General features: G+C 37.1%; 2 protein-coding genes across 2 annotated transcripts in view; both read left to right on the forward strand.

Moving 5' to 3' along the window:
- Nucleotides 1-675: 675 nt before the first annotated feature.
- On the forward strand, nt 676-7192 carry haus4 (HAUS augmin-like complex, subunit 4). Its single transcript, XM_059354937.1, has 9 exons — nt 676-830; nt 1128-1267; nt 2035-2166; nt 2407-2547; nt 3232-3328; nt 3421-3566; nt 4513-4643; nt 4736-4804; nt 4987-7192. Exons 1-9 carry the CDS (start codon nt 767-769, stop codon nt 5171-5173), a joined length of 1107 nt encoding a protein of 368 aa, XP_059210920.1. The 5' UTR covers nt 676-766; the 3' UTR covers nt 5174-7192.
- Nucleotides 7193-8663: 1471 nt separating this feature from the next.
- Nucleotides 8664-19922, forward strand: part of dock11 (dedicator of cytokinesis 11) — a 102014-nt gene continuing 90755 nt past the window's right edge. The window contains exons 1-3 of the mRNA XM_059354314.1: nt 8664-8949; nt 17579-17695; nt 19667-19756. Coding sequence (XP_059210297.1) covers nt 8845-8949; nt 17579-17695; nt 19667-19756 — 312 coding nt within the window. The 5' untranslated portion in view covers nt 8664-8844. The remainder of the gene's footprint in view (nt 8950-17578; nt 17696-19666; nt 19757-19922) is intronic.

The following is a 19922-nucleotide window of genomic DNA, read 5'->3' on the forward strand; positions in this document are numbered from 1 at the left end:
CAGACTTCGTAACAGGATTAAATGAAAATGTTGCCAGACTGATGTTAAAATGAAAATACACACTGAATAAGCAGTCTGGTGATGAATTTGTATACCACATTATGCATGTTTGTATCTTTTGGGGATTCAAAGAGGCTGTTAACTCAATATGCAGGGGATCATTTGGTCAATGATTCAAATATGGAGTGTATATTATGAGATAACATAACATATATAATAACATATCCAATCCAATCCAATCCCCTTTATTTATATAGCACAATTTTAGCAAACACAAGGTTTCCAAAGTGCTGCACAAACAATAAATACGTAACACAATACAAAGAGATGTAGTAAACAATAGAACAGGAAGATGCAATAAGATAAAATAAATAAAAAATGGGATAAAAATAAATAAAATAAAATGTAAAATGTACTGCCCGCACAAAATAAAATTTATTATTGAATACAATAAAAACAAAAAAATCATAAAATCATAAAATCAACATAAAATCAAACATCAATATATAATATAATCAAACATAGATATTATATATTCCTAGAAATCATTGAAACGTATGTTTGGCTTTTGTAGTGCGCGCTCCCGCGAGAGGCACGCAGTTCTCGTCGGTAGCACGTGGCTCTTTTATAGCCAATAGGAACGCTTCCTTCAGGCGCGCGCAACTTGATTCAGGAAGTACGCATTTTATTTTCATATTGCGTTGGAATTTGCGGCGAAAGTCTTCAGAAACCAAAAACTGAAATAAGAAACACAATTTAAGAGAAAATGTCGGGCTCCGAGTCTACACATGTAACATCGCTTGGGAAGGGTGACAGCTTGCATCAACAGGGTAAGAAAATATGTCTACAAAAATACGTTAACGTTTTTAGCTGCTGCTTAGAATGTTAGCTTACTCTATTAAAATACAGATGGTATGTCTTAAAACCACATTTATCCAACAGTTAATGTTGTTAAATTGCTTATTCATGTCATAAAACCAAAATCATACGTGTGACTAAATGTGAAACAGGTAGAATGTGAGAGAAACTATAGATGGAGAGCTGTATTGTTGTTCATCTCCTAAATAACACTAACTTTATTTTTCCATTATTAATAAGTGTTCTTTACTTCCTGTCCTGTCACCCAGTTCTCGCCTCCTTTCCTCTGTGTGACATCACAGAGGACGATCTGACCCAGAACCCCCAGTTCTGTAAACTCCTGGCCACCCTGGCACAACATGTGGACCAAAGTGGACTCACTGTCCCACTGAAAGCAGAGCTGGAAAAGGTATCAGCAGGCACTGGGACTAAACTTTCAGTAATGTTAATGTCCAAATTCCACTTTACATTTCGCTGACATACAAGCTCCTTGATTTGCAAGATGCAGTTTTACATGATGCAAACTAAATGAGACCCAACTGCTATATCGTTAGCCTCATAGCATATTTGCCTAAGTCATATTTGAACGTTTTCGGGAAACAAGAAAATACACAATTTTTAGTAAGCCCATTGGTATTCTTAATTGATATTAACAGTAAGTTCAAATAGAAGTGTGAACAAGTTTGCATAAAAAATTAAACACATCGATTTCATAACAGATAAAAGTGTCTTAGGCAGAATGTGCCCTGACTAAGGCAATTTTTCTCTTACATATAAATAATGTAGTTTGGTTTGTATGTAGCGGCAAAAATGCCTAAGTCAAGGAGATGACTAAGGCAGAAAGTGATTTTGGACTCTAACAAGTGTTCTGATAGGCTGAGAACATTGGCAATAAGGCAGAAAGATGCAGCAGTGGCAGGAGAGTAAAGTTAGGCAGATATCACAATTTGGCCAAAAAATGACTTAGGCAATTATGCTATGAGGCTAACGATATGTTTGTTGAATTTGTCACATTATGAAGTTATTCATATTTACAGTGAGTAGTCTATGACTTACCATCCTCTAGTGGTAACAAGTAAGAATTGCGATCCAGGGATCGAACCCCCCTCTTCCTGCACAAGTCTAGGTTTATTAGGTTTTGTGTATCTGTGAGCACTTACAGGTGTTTTATTCCAGGCTGAGCAGAAGCTGCAGAGTCAGAGGCGTCACTGGCTGCACTCTGAGAGCCTCCACAAAGGGCTACAGGAGATGATCCAGGACCACTGTATCAGGAAGCACCATACCACTGTACCCCCTGACCAGAACATGGTACATTCACACACTTATTAGCACAGTCCAAAAATGCACAGCTTTCACTGAACCACAGACAGCATATTTCTAGTCATTATAGCTGCCCTCGGAAACTCACTTTGCACACCATTTCTTCAAATTGCAGTGACAGTTTGATATATTTGAACTTAAGTATCCAGAGATCTAACACGTAATATTGTATGTGTAAGCTGCATGCCTCTGTTTAGTGACAAAAGATCGCTCACTGTGTGTTTGTAGTTCTATGAGACGATGGAGAAGTGTCTGCTGGTGGCTCAGTGTATCAGACAGCTGGATCCCAGTAGCACTACCAACCAGGACCAGCCCTCTGTTCTGGGTCTGAACTCCCAACAGATGATGGAGCTCATGCCTTCAGAAAAGGTGAGTCTTAAAAATACATAAGCGCATTAATAATCTGAAGCACAGATAGATGATTTCACAGCAGTACCAAAACTCACATTTCTTTGAAAAAAAGTTGACGATCAGTAGAGATACACTACCGGTCAAAAGTTTTAGAACAGCCCAATTTTTCCAGTCTTTTATTGAAATTCAAGCAGTTCAAGTCAAACGAACAGCTTGAAAGGGTACAAAGGTAAGTGGTGAACTGCCAGAGGTAAATAAAAAAAAGGTAAGGTTAACCAAAACTGAAAAATAATGTACATTTCAGAATTATACAAGTAGGCCTTTTTTCAGGGAACAAGAAGTGGGTTAACAACTTAACTCCATGGAGTCTTGGGCTATTTTGTCCATTTTTTAATTCTTTTGAATTGTCTTTGTAGGTCATTTTGTGTCTTTTTTTTGGTCATTTTGTGTCTTTTTTTAGTCCTTTAGTCCAACATAAAATGCGATTTTGAATCTTTTTTTTACTTTCAAAACACTATCATGCTCAATAAAGAATTTTAAATGTTGCAAATGTGCATTAATTTCAGAGTACACTGAGACATTAAACTGCATCGTTTTCAATTAAATTCTGGAAAAGTTGGTGTGTTCTAAAACTTTTGACCAGTAGAGTTACGTCAGTAACAAATGCAGCTTCTTTACCAACTGTGCTTTTATTGTTACCAGAATGTAAAAAGAATGAAGCAGGGTCTTCCTAGAGAGCTGGAGAAACATCTGAAGAAGAAGTGTTTGAGCGTCCTCTCTTACTATCACCCTGAATGTGGTACGGTATTTTCATTCACTTTCACTACCTTTATATCACTGCATTGTTCATTATTTATGATGACCAGGATGTTGTTTTATAATCTCCTCTAGAGAATGAGAGTGAGGGTCTGAGGAACACCAAGTTGTGTCACCTGTCAGCACAGATGGACAAAGAAAGGAAAAGAGCTGAGAGCCTGAGGGAGACCTGCCGGGAAAACACAGTTCTGCTGCAGAGACAGACTCAACTCTACCTCTCTGTAAGTGCTGCATGGAGATGAGAGCAAAAAATGTAATTTACTGCCATTAGGGATTTCTTAGTCTGAGTTTGTTGACAGTAGATTTCACCGGGAGCTGAATCATCTGCAGATTCCTACTCTCTAAAACAAACCGACCAGCTGATTATAACCAGTAAAAAAAGCTGTTAAGGCAGTTTCACATTAAAAATGTTTCTCCAACGCTGTTCGATGGTCACAGGACATCTGCTGCTCACGTTTGCTCAGCTTGTTTCTTTGGTAACCTATGATTAGTAGTATATGAGATTTTTGAGACGGATGCCAGTACTCATTTTAGAGTGGGAAATTCATCGAAAAATGATATAGTGGCCAGTAATTTTTTGGGTTGGAATGAAAATAGACTTTTTTTATTGTGCACTGACTTTTCACCACTCTGACAATGTTTCATGTTTGAGAAAGTAGCCCTCTAGGTACATTTGCAAACATTACTATACTTTATACAAACAATGTATTATGTTGTTAGCCAATTCTATAAATGATGACTGGGCAAATAATAAATATCAATAAAATAAAAAGCTAAATATACATCATTACTGTTCAGTTGCTGACTATTTAAAAAAAAAAAAAAAAGATAATAGCTTAACATTTTTTCTAAATCACGCCAAGCAACATTTTCTGCATTATATATTGTGTAAAAAATACATATATACACCGATAATATCTGTCAAGTAACTAAAGGCTCAGGCTTGACTGATATGGGATTTTTAAGGCTGATACCAATTTTAAAGAAGATAAAGGGAATTTTTGAGCTGCACTGAAAATGGCCTTTTTTCCTGCCAGATTATATATATATATATATATATATATATATATATATATATATATAAATATAATTATGAACATCCTGTGTTTGAAAAATAATGGATTGCTTTCAGTGTTTTTTTTTCTTCTTATTGTCACATGTGTCCAGGAAATGATAAAGTGTATTCAGCTCCTCCAGTCTCTCATCCTGGACCACAGGCTGAGGGTCCAGACTGATTTGGACCATAAGAAGTTAAAGTACTTTGAGGGAAAATGCGATTTAGTCTTACAGAAGATCAAGTAAGGAGTTTACAGTTCTTTGCATGCTGAGATCATCAGTATTAAATACATTTCTGTTTTTTTAAAACATATGTATTACTCTTCCTTTAAAGATACGAGATGGTGGAAATTCAGCTGGATACATACACAGTGGACGCAATATCTGCTCATAAAAAAATAAGGCAAGATGCTTTTTATCATGTTATTCCTATATTGATTATGTCTCATTTAGAAATCGCATTGAAACGCTTTTTTGAATTAGAACAGTTACCTCCTGATGTCGAGCCTTCTGATTACAGAAACTACATTCAGGCTGATACTTCTCTAATAACTCAATGTTTTTGTTGTTCTGTCTCAATTTCAGAGAGAAGCTGGACTCTGAGCTGAAGGCCTGTCAGGTGGAGAAGCAGTCCGTTGAGTCAAAGCTGGCCTCGTTTGAGATCTTGGGCAAAGAGTTCGAGACCTTGGCCGAGGAGTACTGCAGACTACGGAAGGAGATAGAAATGAATAACTGGGCTCTGAAGGAGTTCACCCAGTGCAACAATAAGTGACGATCATATCTGACGCTGGGACAGCAGCCAGACATTCCTGTTTCATCGTGTCATTGCTCACAATGACATGCCGGCTTTGGACGCCTGGCAGAGAAACTGTGAGGCCTTTTGGCGTCCAGGAGTGAGTGAAGGCTCCCATTACAGCTCCAAATGTTGTGTAATTAAATTCAGTTTTCAGACATTGTTAGTGCATCAATATTGTTCTAAGCAATCTCTACTTTCATTGTGTCCAGTTAGAGTTACAGGTGTTTAAAATGTATTACTCTTTTAACCCATTGACGCCTAAAACGCCTGTAAAACCTCTGGGCGATTTTAAAATAAGCCCCTAAAACCTGAAGTTTTTCTGGAAATTCAACAGAAATGTCAACGCTTCCTACTAAATAATAGATTTTTCAGCCTCTGTAGCAGATAGAAATGAAATTCAAAAAGTATTTGAACGCTTATACAAATACTACAAAACGACGTATCCGCTTTCCAGGCTTCAATGGGTTAATAAGCTGCAGTTTTAAACTAAATCTTCCATGCAGTGGTGGAAAAAGTATTCAGATCCCTTACTAATACCACACTGAAAATGACTCCACTACAAGTCCTGCATTTGCAACTTACTTAAGTTAAAGTACAAAAGAATCAGCATCAGAATGTGCTTAAAGTATCAAAAGTAAAAGTTGTCATTATCCAGACAGACCCCACTCAAATTGTTACATACATTTAAAATATATTACTAGGTTATTTGTATTGATGCATTTTTGTAAGCAGAGTTTTAATTTACTAAGGTAGGGCTCATTTTAACTACTTAATATACTGTTGATGATGTTTGATTAAAAAAATTCTTATCACTTTAAATTTATCATGTCTTTATGTTAAATCTCGATCTGAAAAGTAACAAAATCTGGCAGCCAAAAGAAGAATATTTGCTTCTAAAATGTAGTGGAGTAGAAGTATAAAATGGAAATACTCAAGTAAAGTAAAAGGGCCTCAAAATTGTACTTAAGTACCGTACTTGACCAAATATTCCATCTGATTACTTATTTACTTTATATAATAGCTTAAGGAAGTGAGAATCACTATATTCATGCTGACAATGTCAGATGACAAATACCATTTCCCAAAATCGGCTTTCCAGTTGGCATGTACAGCAGTGAAATTAATATTGTGCAGTGTTGAAAAAAGTATTCAAATCCTTCACTTAAGTAAAATATTGAAATACATGGCTACTATTTTGATATAAACGGGGCAAAAAAATAAATGAATGCATTGTCAGCAGGGGTCTGAATATGATTATAATCTATATTTATATGATCTCTGTTCTTAGTGCAGTTATGTAATGGGAATAATGTAAACAAGACAAGTCCAAATATGTCTGCAGCATCCTTTTAGATGGGATGAGTGTCATGCTCACAAATGTATAGCCTAAATTCCATAAGTGTTGTGTTAATTATATTTTTCCTTTATAAAACACAACGGCACATCAATAATCCTTATGGAAGATTAGCATGGCCATCGGTTTGTGTACTGTGTACTCTGTTTTCATCAAATACACTTCGATGAGGAAACGAGGCAACAATTTTGAGGTGAAAGACCCACGTTAAACCTGTCTTGTTGGATTTGTACTGACAACTTGAGAAATGAAATTCTCAGGTTAGTGTCATTTTGCTGTTTGTACCTTAATCAGTTTCAGTTTGAACCTTAATCCACAAGGTGGCGGTATACTTTCAATCTTGACAGAGGTCATGCCATATTCTCTGTATTATTGTTTTGCTTTTCTATTTCATGCAACTTTTTTAAAAGTAAAAGTAAAGTTCTTTATTCTTTATATGTAAATGTTCTTTATTTATTAGACTTATAATTTAAATTCTGTACAATGATCCATAATTCAAGCTGTCACATATTAACAGTTAAAGACCATAACTGGCAGTTTTGTTTTACTTTATGCATGCAGCTAAAAATAATTGCTGTGACACAAAAGAGGGTTTTTTTTCCCACTATAAAAAATATTACTTTGATAAATAGTTTTATAAATACTGTGGTTGAATTTGCGTTTGTGTGACGATTGTGTTGTGTTTAGTCATTTGTTCATAACACGGCCATTAATTTATTGTTTTCTTCTATGCTATAAATTATACGAAAGATACAGAAGAGGATAAGGGCCAAGTAGGAGAAAAAAATCATTATGCACTTTGTGAAAAAAGTCAACTTTTTGAGTTTGGTAAAGTAGACTGCAAGCTTCAACCTGATTTTCCTCAATACATCATATGACATTGAAAGTGATATGCAATTTTCACATAAATTACATAAAAGCAGATTTTCCCCAAAACAATAGTTGTAACCTCTACCAAGAATATCTCATTTATGTGTAGAGGGAATTTAGTACTACTAAATATTGTAGTTAATGGTCATTTTATGACATTGATGAAAATCAGGTTGTAGCTTGCAGTCTACCTAACTGTTCGGATATGTTTGGTTTGAATATCTTTCCAACTTTGCTGAACAGAAAAAGTTGAATTTATTCTTGTCATTTCAACTTATTTCTCGCAGTGCATAATGATTTTTCCCTCTCCTCTCATTATTGTTTTCTCCTACCTGGCAATAATCCTCTTTAACCATTCAAAATAAACTTGAGTTTAAAAATATTAGATCGGGGGTCTCAAACTCAAATTACCTGGGGCTGCTGGAGGCAGTTTAAAAATGACCTAAAAAAGACACAAAATTACTAAAAAAAGACAAAATGACAGAGAAAAAACACCAAATTACTTAAAAAGACACAAAATGACCAAAAACAATACACAATTACCAAAAAAGACAAAATTATTTTTTTTAAAATACACAAAATGACCAAAAAAAGACACAAAATGACAAAAAAAGACACAAAATGACAGAAAAAAAATAAATTACTTAAAAAAAAGACACAAAATGACCAAAAAACCCACAAAATTACAAAAAAAGACACAAAATGACTGAAAAAACACTAAATTATTAAAAAAGACAAAATTATTTAAAAAAAGACACAAAATTACCAAAAAAGACACAAAATGACAGAAAAAACTAAATTACTTTAAAAAGAAACAAAATGACCAAAAAAAGACAGAATTACCAAAAAAGACACAAAATTATTTTAAAAAGACATAAAATGACTGAAAAAACACTAAATTACTTTGAAAAGACACAAAATGAGAAAAAAGACACCAGAATTACCAAAAAAGACACCAAAAAGACACAAAATAACCAAAAAAGACACAAAATTATTTTAAAAAGACACATAATTATTAAAAAAAAATAATTAAAGGTACGTTCCACACACAATACGGTAAAGTGCCATTCATATAAAACTCACATTAGTTGTTGCTAAAGATTGACGCTGTCAGGATACCGCCCACTCAGGTATCTTCTCACATTGACGATCTTTGGTCATGTCTGCTCCACTCCAAGTACAAGCGGAAGTCTATGAGAGTGGAGCATCTCGCGCTGTAAACCATCTCTGCTCTCTCATCAGCAGCAGCAGCAGCAGCGGCCCCGCCTCACGACGCGAACCGCTGGCTGGTTCACCTCCAACACAACCCACATCTGTCTGTCACACACACAACAGCGCTGCCGCTCCGTCCGGTCCACCGCGGCATGCTCGTACTCACACCGGGACACACACACGGAGTGGATATTTTAACTCGCGGGGCACCATGTCGGAGGTGCGAAAATTCACAAAGAGGTTAAGCAAACCCGGGACTGCTGCGGAAGTGAGACAGAGCGTGTCGGAGGCAGTGAAGAGCTCCGTGGACCTTGTGGTGAGTTAACGCTGTCTGCGAACCGGCCGCGGTCATTTTAGCCAACAGGGGTAATGTAACTAAGTCCCCTCCCCACACTCTCCATTTAACCTAGTTTGTCCATTTATTCTGGTTTATCTTATTTCCAGTTTTCATTTCACGCGCTCGTCCCAGCAGCCGCTACATTACCCTACTGTTAAGCTCTGGTATGTCTCTGAATGAACTGAAACAATTTTTTTATACTCCGTGTGTAAAAGGGCAGGTCATTTAAAAGCAGTTATATGCCGCTGATTGAGCTCCCATATATTGCCTTGCTTTGCTAATTCCCCCGCATTATAAAATAGTATGACATTGTTCTCAGGAACACATGGTTTTTCAGTCATGTGCGGCTCCTTTTGTGTGCTGGCGGATGAGGAGCAGTGCCAGTTGGACAGCTGCAGCATGGCTTCCCTGTCCTTGCCTTGGAGCAATGTGTGAGCCTCTTTATTTCTAAGGGAAATGGCCACATTGTGCAGAAAAAAAGGCACTTCATGCATGCATTTATAATTGATGAATATTGCTAATGACATGTGTGCAAAGAAAAAGGTTAATTTTTTCCTCCTTTTGGGATCAATAGCAGTGCTGGTGGCTGATAGTAGCTTGGACCAGGCTGCAATAATGACAGATTATGCGCAGTGGTTTGAGATGAATAGCATTGAGGATCCTGCTGATACAGCATTTGCATGTGTGTGTATGCATGCACTTTTGTGTGTGGATTTATTTTCCTGTCTAAGGCGTGACATTTGTCTTGAAACTTCCAGTGATGTCAGTGCAGATTGATGCTCTCTTGTTTTCTTTTTGTCATAACCAAAGCCATCTGCTAACTCCTCCACTTTCTCATTATGTGACAACCTCAAAACACAACAGTCCTACATCTCGGGCTATTTAGAGAGTGGAGCTGGATAAGTTTGTATAAGAGATAAACTCTTGTTCCCGTGGGATTAGGCTCCAGTCTTATGATGATCATCCTGAGGAGTGTGACGCAAAGAGGTTCCAAGCATAATAATCATGTGATAAGGTTTTTGCTCTTCACAAGAGGTGGGAGCGTGTCTGTGTTTGTAGCCACGTGTGATATGTGATTTCTGTCTCCCAGTAGCAGGTTTCTCCTGCTCATTTTCTGGAATAAATTGTTGGCTTGGTAACTGAGAACAAACGCTGTTTTGTGGAGGGTGCATGGGGATTCCCTCAGGCATGCTGTGACCATGCTTCCTGTGTGACTGTGTTCAGTCTGAACATCTCACAAGTCTTTTTTTCTTCCATGTATGGCTTCTCAGGGAAGCAGCAGAGTGCAGAACATGGAATTGTTTTTCTGAAAAAACAAAAACAACCTTGGGCCAATTAGTATTAAATTGCTTCATTATGTCATTGCTACTTGATTACTGAACTTCCTGGAGTTCATAGAAAGTCCTCAAGTCCTTGTTTATGGCTGGGTTTCCATCAACTAATTTCTCTGCCCGATTAGATGTTTTGCATCCGAAAAGCTCGACGGAAAAATTTTGGGAAAATGCGCATAAAAGTTTTTACACTCGCTTGAGGTGTTTTTTTGGTTTTCTTCGAAAAACAGTTAATGTGCTAAACAGGAGATGGAAACGCATTTTCTGAACTTCTGACGTAGCGAACATTTAACTCACATTTGACTCTGACATGAAAGACCAATTATAAGTTGCAGAATTTAATCTAATTCCTGAAGACTTTTCTCCATTTTTCTCTTGCGGGCGGGCAAAGTCTGACTAGCAACCTCTTTTTCTGTTGTCGTTTTTTCTCTATTGCACAATTTTTACTTCTACTGTTTTCTTTCTCGCTCCATCTCTACTGTTTACTGAAGGATTAGCCCATAGCAATACATTACACTGCCATCTTCTGGTGAAAGGACGTTTATGCAGCTTTGTTTATTCGCTCTAAATCAGTTGATAAAAACGTCCCTAATTCCTTTTTTTCAGAATTTCGCTTTAAAAATTCCCTTAGGTCTGTGTTTAGTGGTTTTCTATATAAAAACGTTTGGGAACCATTGGATTGTCAGCCTTATAATTGGCAGGGACCCGTCCTTACCTAATACATTACTTCATTCTAAACAGTGAAACCCCTGATGTATATATAGCTGATAGCCGACAATCAAGCTGCAAGCAGTGATGAATGGACCTTTACATCTTTCCACACGTTGGTAGTAATGGCGGGATGGCTCTGTGTACTTTGCAACCAACAGATTTTTAAATTTGAGTGAAAAAAAAGATGCGAAATCTGGAAATGAGCTGTTCCCTGATTACAATTCTGTCATCCAAATTAATAGTAACAAGCTCATGTGAACTCAAATTTCTCTCTTACATTACCACCCAGTTCAATGAGGTTAACAAACTGGACTTTTACCCAGAATGCAATAGTGCATACAGCTCAGGACAGGGTTCTCTCTGCATAAGAATCGTGGAGAAAAGGTCTACTCTTAAAAAATAGATTGTGTGTAGTTTTTTCCAATGGCAGTGTGCAGTTTTTCATTCATTCATTCATTTTTTCTTCTTTATTTTTTTCTTGTGTGCCTACAGCCAAGAATTCTGCTCATGAGAATACTCCAATGTAGTTCAATCAAACTATTCTCTTTATGATGACGCTGTGTTTATTTGTGTGCATGCATGTAAATGAATTCTCTTGAATTCCACTTGGAACTGCTAAATTAATTGCACTAGAGTTCTTACTACATGGGTGTTAAATTCTCACAGGAGTCCACAAAATTAGGCTTCATAATGTTGTTTCCAAGACACTATTTATTGATAGAATTACCAGAAAACATGCTATTCTGTCAAATAGCATTATTCAGATATGAAATTACCTATATCAGTATAACAGATATTGGCTATAATGCCTAGCCCTATTTTTAGCTCTCAATTATGAAAAAAGTGCAAGAAAAACATCCACTTATTTGCTAGTATAACTACATATTAGGAATGTTAAGTTAAACCAGTAAACTATAAAATGAATAGGAAAAAAAATCATCTTATTTTGACAGCCTTCTTGTAAGTGGTGGACTCTTTTAACACACTGTGCTCTTATTTTGAAAGCTGCATGTGTTTAGCGACAGAGAGTAAGTAGCTTTTTGTGATTAAAACAGTTGTGTAAGTGTGTGAATGCGCGCGCATGTCTGTGAGGAGGACAGAGATTTGGGTCGGGGTTTGACTGACTGATGACAGATACTCAACCTTACGCCACTACATCAAGAAGTAGGAATGTTGCCAATATCATGATATGCATTTTTTTTTTAACCATCTCCACTGCTGCCCCAGCCCTCTGGAACTCCCTCCCTATTCACATCCGCAATTCCGACTCCCTCCACGCCTTCAAAAACCAACTCAAAACCCACCTTTTCAAAATAGCTTACAATACCTGAACTCATAATCTCTCATCCCTGTTTAGTTGTTTTCTTCTGTATTTTGTGTTTGTGTGTGTCTAATTTCCTGTCATGTTAAGCGACTTTGAGTACCTTTAAAAGCGCTATATAAATTTAATGTATTATTATTATTATTATAAAAAAATATACCGATATTATCGTGAACGATACGATATGGCACCCCCCGACTGTCTGTGACTTTCAGTGTGTGTGTGTGTGTGTGTGTGTGTGTGTGTGTGTGTGTGTGTGTTCGTCCACTGTGTTTAAGTGCAAGCTTCCCTAGCCAATGTTATAAAATCCACCTGGTCACGTTGGAGTCGTGAGCGCCTTACATCTGCTGAGCTGTAATGGGACATCTGGAAGTGCACCCTTGCTAACATCATCATCATCATCATCATCATCATCATCATAGTCCCCTGGAGGCTCACTGCGAGTCATGCTTTTTGTACTCTGTGATTGGTGTTTGAATGTCCTCCAGCCTGGCCGATGGCTCCGAGCAGCTCCGAGGAGAAAGTGCTTGCATTATACAGTCACACCCAAATGTTAGGCCACGTCCCTTCTGCATCTCTGCCTGTTTCTCAATCAGTGACTGTGGCTTCACAGCTGCCTGCTTGTGATTCTTCAGCTTCTTTTCAGAAAGGAGAACTCTCTCTGTCTTTCCTTCTCTCTTTGCTCCCTCCCTCCCTCCCTCCCTCTCTGTGATTCTCTGTAACATGATCAGTGTTGCAGTCGAGCCACTGTGCGCTGCCGGTTGCCTCTGACTTATAGCGCTGCGGTTCAGCTTGTTGCACATGACAGGAAGCAGAGCTGCTGCTGCTTCGGGTGCAGGGGCGGCACAGTCGCGTGTAATGCTTTCAACAGACTCGTAGGTTTTTATGTTTGACTGCTGCTCAGGTTGCCGCTCGTCCACCGTGTAGCTGGTCTTCGTGTAAAAACACAACAGTGATACTAAATTTCACATTTCACAAGTCACATTCAGGTTTTTATTTAGATTAGTGGTCAGTGCTAAACACAGGTTTCATGTGGATAACTGAAAAAGTCGGGGTCTGGTGGAAAAATCTGCAGAGAACACGTACTTGTAACCAGCTTATTCCAACGGGCCAAATTATCGGTTAGAGGACACTGAAAGGGAGGACGTTCTTTCCTTTATTGGCTGGTGCACAGATACCAGGAGTTTCAATTAAACCTCATTGAAATCCTGCTTTATAGCCAAACACTTTTCGAAAAACCACACAACTTTATTTTCAAATTCTGATGGAGATCCAACATTTCCCGAGAGACCAAACATGCCAGGCTTAAATGTCAGGAAATGTGGAGTTTCGGGTTGGAATATTTCTCTCAGTGTAAACATCATATAGCAGTGAGGAGCTGGAACAAGCTGATGCACAACATATGATACTGTCAGACAGTGTGGAATTCAATTTTCTTTCCAACTTTAAAGCTGTTAAAAGCCTCTGAACATCCAAACAAACTCAGAAAATGTGTGTTAAACGTGGGTGTTACTTGTAATGAAATATATATATATATATATATGTTGGTAGGGCCTTTAAAGCAAATATTTTTTTTTAAATTCAGCCCCTTAGAACCCCTACAAGATAGATGTTTATCCCTTGGAATACTTATAATTTAAAGTGCATTTTAGTCGCATACAAATTGGAAAGAAAATATTTATTTCACTTGCCATTTTAAAGATGAAATAATATCACAGAACAACAGCAGCAACAGTAAAGTAAACTGAAGTTCATACTATGTGTACTAACCGTTTCCAGGTGTCTCAAACTTAGTACATATATAGGCTAAATAAAATTAGATACTATACTTTAAAAAATAAAAGATATAAAGAATATGAAGTTAAAAAAAATAAAAACAACAATAATAGACTTAGCCAACTTGAGACTTGAATAGAAATGACCAATAAAATAGTTTGTGGGAAGGAAATTATTTTTGTAAACGTATGAAAGTTTAATCACAAAGTGCTGGTCATAACAAATTTTACATTCATGTATCATTGTTCTTGCATTTCATCTAAAAACATTTCCCTGGCCCTCACTTTTTGGATCAGTGCTTTAACCCTTTATCAGGCAAAGAACTATATTTGGTAACTTAAGGTAATATTTTGAGAAAAAAGTTGCAAATTTACTAGATTAAAGTGGCAAATCCATAAGAAAAAAAGTCGCAGATTTAAGAGATTTAAAGTGGCAAATCTGTGCGAAAAAAGTTGCAGATTTACGAGAAAAAAAGTGGAAAAAAGCAACTTTTTTCTCCCAGATTCAATACTTTAAATCTCATAAATCTACGTATTTTTTTCTTGTAGATTTGCCACTTTAATCTCGTAAACTTTTTTCTCAAAATATTTTTTTGTATGTTTATTTTTTTACACGTTCTGGCAGTATCCTCCAATATTTTCTAGGGTTGAAAATTGGAATTTGCAAGTATTTCAATGAGTGCCCTATTAAGGGTTAAAGGGATAGTCATGATTTTTTGAAGTGGGGTTTGTATGATGCACTTATTGATATGATCCCTGATTGGAGAAGCAGGCAGGAGGACAGGCACACAAGCTAAGCAATGTACTGCTATGGACGGGGCAGCAGCGAAACTTATTTAAGGGGGCTGTTTGTTCCACTTGAAACAAACCCTGATGCATTTTGTTCGAAAGTCTGTTTTTTTTTTGCTGGCGTGAACGCTCAAATGAACTCTGGTGGGAACCAAAGAACCAAACTCTGGACCGCTAAAAGTCCAGAGGGTTCGCTAGGAAGTGCACCAGAGTTCAGTTTGCTGCAGGTGAGAACGCAGTACGAACCAAAGGAAGAGAACCGATTCAGGATTGAATTTAGGTGGAAATTTGAGAATCAACACCAGGCAGGTTTGAAAAATGTCTCATGGACAGATGTGGTCTAATGATGAAGTCAAGGAGCTTATGAAATATAATCAGACAGTCACACAACAAACACAGTGGCTCGTGGCTACACACAAAAACAAGGAAGTCTTCAAATTATTTAGCAACAGAATGGTGACTAATGGATTCAATCGGCAAATGAAAAATGCAACAATGTTGCAAATTCACCACTGAATTGCACCGAATCAACCAGACTTTATATGTGAATGCGACCTAAATCACCTAAAAAAATCTGTATCAGTTTCCAGTTTGCACCGAGGGAACTATAGCCCTAATCTGTGCTCTCTTAAAAGCTGCCAGACTCCTTGGTTTTAAAGGGTTACTTCTTTACACCAAGGTTATAATAGTTTTGGATTTTTCATTAGTTTTTTTTTGTAATGGGCTATGTGTTGGATGCCAGATTGAAAGACTTCATAATACATTTTGCCTTTGTTTCCTTTGGTTTATCCATCTCAGCCCCAATAAGGTTATTAACTCTTAAAGTTCCAGGTGTTTTGAATTTTGGTTTGAGTGTAGACATCCCAGTCTCAGTAAACATATTTACCATGTGTTGCATGTTCAAATAGAAACACTGAATTATGAATGAAAAAAGTTGACAAAAACGAAAACTAAGGACATTTTAACTGTAATTTTAGTTAGTTTTAGTTAGTTTTGTAACCCCACAATTCAGTTTCAGTTAGTTATCGTTTTTTTTAAAAACTCTTGTTTTTATTTTTATTTCAGTTAACGAAAATGTTTTTTCAGTTCTAGTTTTCGTTATTTTGTTAGTTTTCGTTAACTATAATAACCTTGCTTTACACCAAAGTCAAACCCCAGCAGTAGACCAGCAACTCTTGTGTTCTGCAAGGTAAAATTACTGTTTTTGTCAATGGAGTTTGGTGGCTTTGAATCACAGATCACAGCTTCCTGTCGGTAAGGGCTGTCTGACTACAATGTAAAACTAAAATATTTGAAATACAGTGTATATTTACACTGTTTCCCATAAAGTTGGAATATTTTTTCTTTCGGACACAATCCTCTGTTTATTCCTGTTCAAATGCATCAGTAATCACTTTGGAAGAGATTGATTAATTAAGGTTTGAGAAGTTATACACTTTATCTGTAAAGAATGAATTGCATTGTCTCAATCATTTCATGGAAATAGGTAAAAAATATTTTATTCCAACTGTTTGAGCAACAGTGTATTTTTTAGGTGCAGGGAATACACTGATTATGAATTAGTACATCATGCGACCCAGCTTAAAAAACCCCCAAACTGTCCCTGTAAGGGAAAGAAAAGGGGAAATTACATGTCATATGGTGCAGAAAAGCTGCATATCTAGAGGGAAGGAGGTAATTGCGAGAGGATATGAGCAAGAAGCAGCAAAACTCCTGAATCAACTTTATTACTGGATTTTTCACTCTGCCCACTCCAACAGTGGCACAAACAAAGCTGTGCTTCCCAGCTGCAGTGCTTTTAAATGGAAATATGGGAAGGTGGAAAATGACTCAATCATACTCAGCCAGGTGTATGGCAGCGTCAGGGCTTTTAGAGTCTGTCTCTTGTTCTCTAAACAGCATGCATGTCCCGCCTCCGGGGGAGTGGCCCAGCAATGTGGCACAGAAACTGATCAAATCCATAGTCTGATTTCCTCTGCTTGGTGTCGCTCAGCCGAGGCTTATTGGCTAAGCTATTCATCACCATCTTCACCGCTTAGCCTCGAGCTTAAAGCAGTACTTTCTTGGAATTATTTCAGAATCTTTCCAAGTGGTTTAGGTTTATGCTTGTGATCACATCCTGACCTAGTTGTGGAAGGCTAGCTTTTAGCTTGTAGGCCTCTTTAAGACATAATGCAGAAGCCGATTTCATATCATCCACTTCTCTATGAAACTCAAAACAGGATGTTGTGATGTTTATCCAAAATTATCATGTGATGTATGTCTTGTGTCTGCATGTTCTGTTTCGTTTTTACCTACGTCTCTGTCAATCACATGCACTTTATTTTACAGCTCAGCAACAAGTCAAATATCACAATGTTTCCATTCTGCTTCTGCTTTGTCCCACCTTATTCGCCCCTTCTCTATATAACTGTGTATTTTGTTTTCATCCACCCACAACCCTCTGAGCAACTGTTTCCTTTACCGTGACAGTCCTCTGAACTCTGCGGTTGTTTCTTTGCTCTCTTGTGGCTCTGCTTTTGTACCAGCGGTGAGAAGTTATGGGGGTGAGCCTTTGTTAACTGCTTTCAAATGGGAGCTGCCCACAGCCACTGTAAAAGACAAAATGATCTGAACGTGAGATTCAAAAAAGGTTGTTTCTTTGAAAATAATTTGTGTTTTCCTCCATCTTTTCCTCTCAGGAGCAGCCAAAGATTATCGAACCACTGGATTATGAAGCTGTGGTGTTTCAGAGAAAGGCACAGATCCACAGTGACCCCCACAGAGACCTGCTGCTCTGCCCTGTCGACGATGTCTCGGTGAGTCCTCCCAAACTGTGTCCCCTTTCAAGTGCCCATAATTGTTACTAATGTGGGAAAAAAATGGGACTCCCCCTGATATACATATTGAACTACTTACATTTTAACAATCTCTACAACCTCTCTTGTCCTCTCTGTCTCTGTGTAAACAACCTGCACTTCTGTCAAAGTTCCAGTGAAATTTTGTGGAGTGACTGTCTCAGTTGAGTCATTCCTGCTTCCCAGTTGCGCAGAAGAGTGCAGAATTTATTGTTTTTTGTAGTTGCAGCTTATTGCTGGTTTGAGGAAACTGTTTATTTGTGGCTAAATTTTATATTAGACTTGTAGAATAAAGTGATTTTAATTCAAGATTCACTTTATTGTCATTTCAGTATTTTTATACACAGGTGAAACAAAATACTTTTTCTTCCCAGCTCAGTGCATCAGTGCATTAAAATACCTGAATGTCTTTAAGTCTCACTTAAAAACCCACCTCTTTTCTCTTGCCTACAATTAAAGTGTTTTTTTTTTGTTTTTTTGTTTGTTTTGTTTTGTTTTGTTTAGTTTAGTCTCTTTTTACCTTTGTCAATTCTGTATTTTATTGCACTTTTTGCACTTTTATGTGAAGCACTTTGGTGCGGCTCAGCCGTCTGTAAATGCGCTATATAAATACATTTGACTTTGACTTTGACTAAAATTAAAAATAGATGAATAATGAAAGCTGAATTGATAAACTATTTCAAACTGAGATTTGGTTATTATTACACAAGGACTGAAACGATAATTTCTGTTTTGTACTATTCCTGGCTGGGAAACATGGTAATTTTTTATTTGTTTGCCTGTGGGTTGTGGATTACAGAGGTAGGGCCTGAGCGATATGGGTTTTAATTTACTGATATAACACTGATTTTGGAGTGGTAAAATGTACTGATAACTGATATGGTGACCGATATCGTGAAATTTTGAGCTGGAATAAAAATAGATATTTTTTAATGTAGATTTTGTGCTGATATGCACCAATATGACGACACAAATGAAGTCAGAAGGCTGCCTTCTTAAACAAATACCATGACTTTATTTATAAAATGTAAACAAAGAATTCCAGAAATGGTAACTGAGAAATTAATAAAATTAATAAATAGCTAACTAAGCTAATTTTTTATTTTATTAATTTTTATTTTTTATTTTTATTTTATTTTATTTTATTTTATTTATTTATTTATTTATTTATTTTTTTCCTGTCTGTTTTTGGTGTCTGTCTCGGCTGTTTGTAAGTGTTTGTATTATATGTTGAAAAATTAAAAATGTAATAAATACTTTAATAAAAAAAATACAAATAAATAGCTAACACCAATTTTTAAATCACCCCCAGACATAATTGTTTTGCATTTTCCTTTTGTAAAAAAAAAGGTTTCATATTGCTGCATATCGACATTAAGTCAGTATCGGTCCATAATATCAGTCAACCGAAATCAGTCAGGTTTTATTCAGAGGGTTAAACTTAAGATGCCTGAGAAGCCAGCAGCAAACAGCCAAGTCAGCAGCTTTTCTTCTTGTAAAACTGTCTGAGTCTAACAGGAACAAAAAGCTGTGAATATCACTTTGTAAAGAAAGGTTTCCCATCGTTAATCACTGTTCATCCCACACACCAGACTCAATTATGTACGGGTCAGTCCAAAGGGCCTGACCAATCAAACAGCCAGGTAGCTCTGCTCTGTATTTATTGCTTCTGCTTCAAACATGTGGTTTTGTTTAGAGGCACGTCTCGCTACGTGTCTAGTTGTTCTTTTCCACTCATCAGTTTATCCATCGACACTCCTCTGTTCCTTTGTATCTGTGCCTTCTGTTTTCTTTCATTCACTTTCTCTTTGCCTGTTTTTTGGGGCTTCCTGTTGTGTTTCTATTTGACAGAAAGAAAAGAGCTGTCATTATAACATTGTTTGTTTTTCCTTGTGTGTGTGTGTATCTGACTGTGTGTCTGTGTGCATGCAGGAGTCCCAGATCTCCCGGCAAAGGAGGACTGTTGTTCCCTCCGTGCCTCAGAACGCTGAGCGGGAGGCCAGGAGTCTGTTTGCCAAAGAGGTACAATAACTCAGCGGTCCCATGTGTGTGACTTGGCTACACTATGTCTTAAACAGCACCTTTGTAGCAGTGGTGTCTAGTGATTTCTAAAAATAAAAAGTAGAGCCAGACTGATTTTTTTTTTTAGACTGATACTAATTTTAGAAGAGGAAAAACCTATATGGTG

The sequence above is a fragment of the Centropristis striata genome, chromosome 17 (genome assembly GCF_030273125.1).
Source record: "Centropristis striata isolate RG_2023a ecotype Rhode Island chromosome 17, C.striata_1.0, whole genome shotgun sequence".
In the NCBI taxonomy this organism is placed as follows: Eukaryota; Metazoa; Chordata; class Actinopteri; order Perciformes; family Serranidae; genus Centropristis; species Centropristis striata.

What these genes read in the sequence shown, in the direction of transcription:
- haus4 (XM_059354937.1), top strand. Translation starts at nt 767, where the DNA reads ATGTCGGGCTCCGAGTCTACACATGTAACATCGCTTGGGAAGGGTGAC. An exon ending in AGCTCATGCCTTCAGAAAAG is followed by an intron (nt 2,548 to 3,231) that starts GTGAGTCTTAAA and finishes TATTGTTACCAG; the next exon opens with AATGTAAAAAGAATGAAGCA. An exon ending in TCTGCTCATAAAAAAATAAG is followed by an intron (nt 4,805 to 4,986) that starts GCAAGATGCTTT and finishes TCTCAATTTCAG; the next exon opens with AGAGAAGCTGGACTCTGAGC.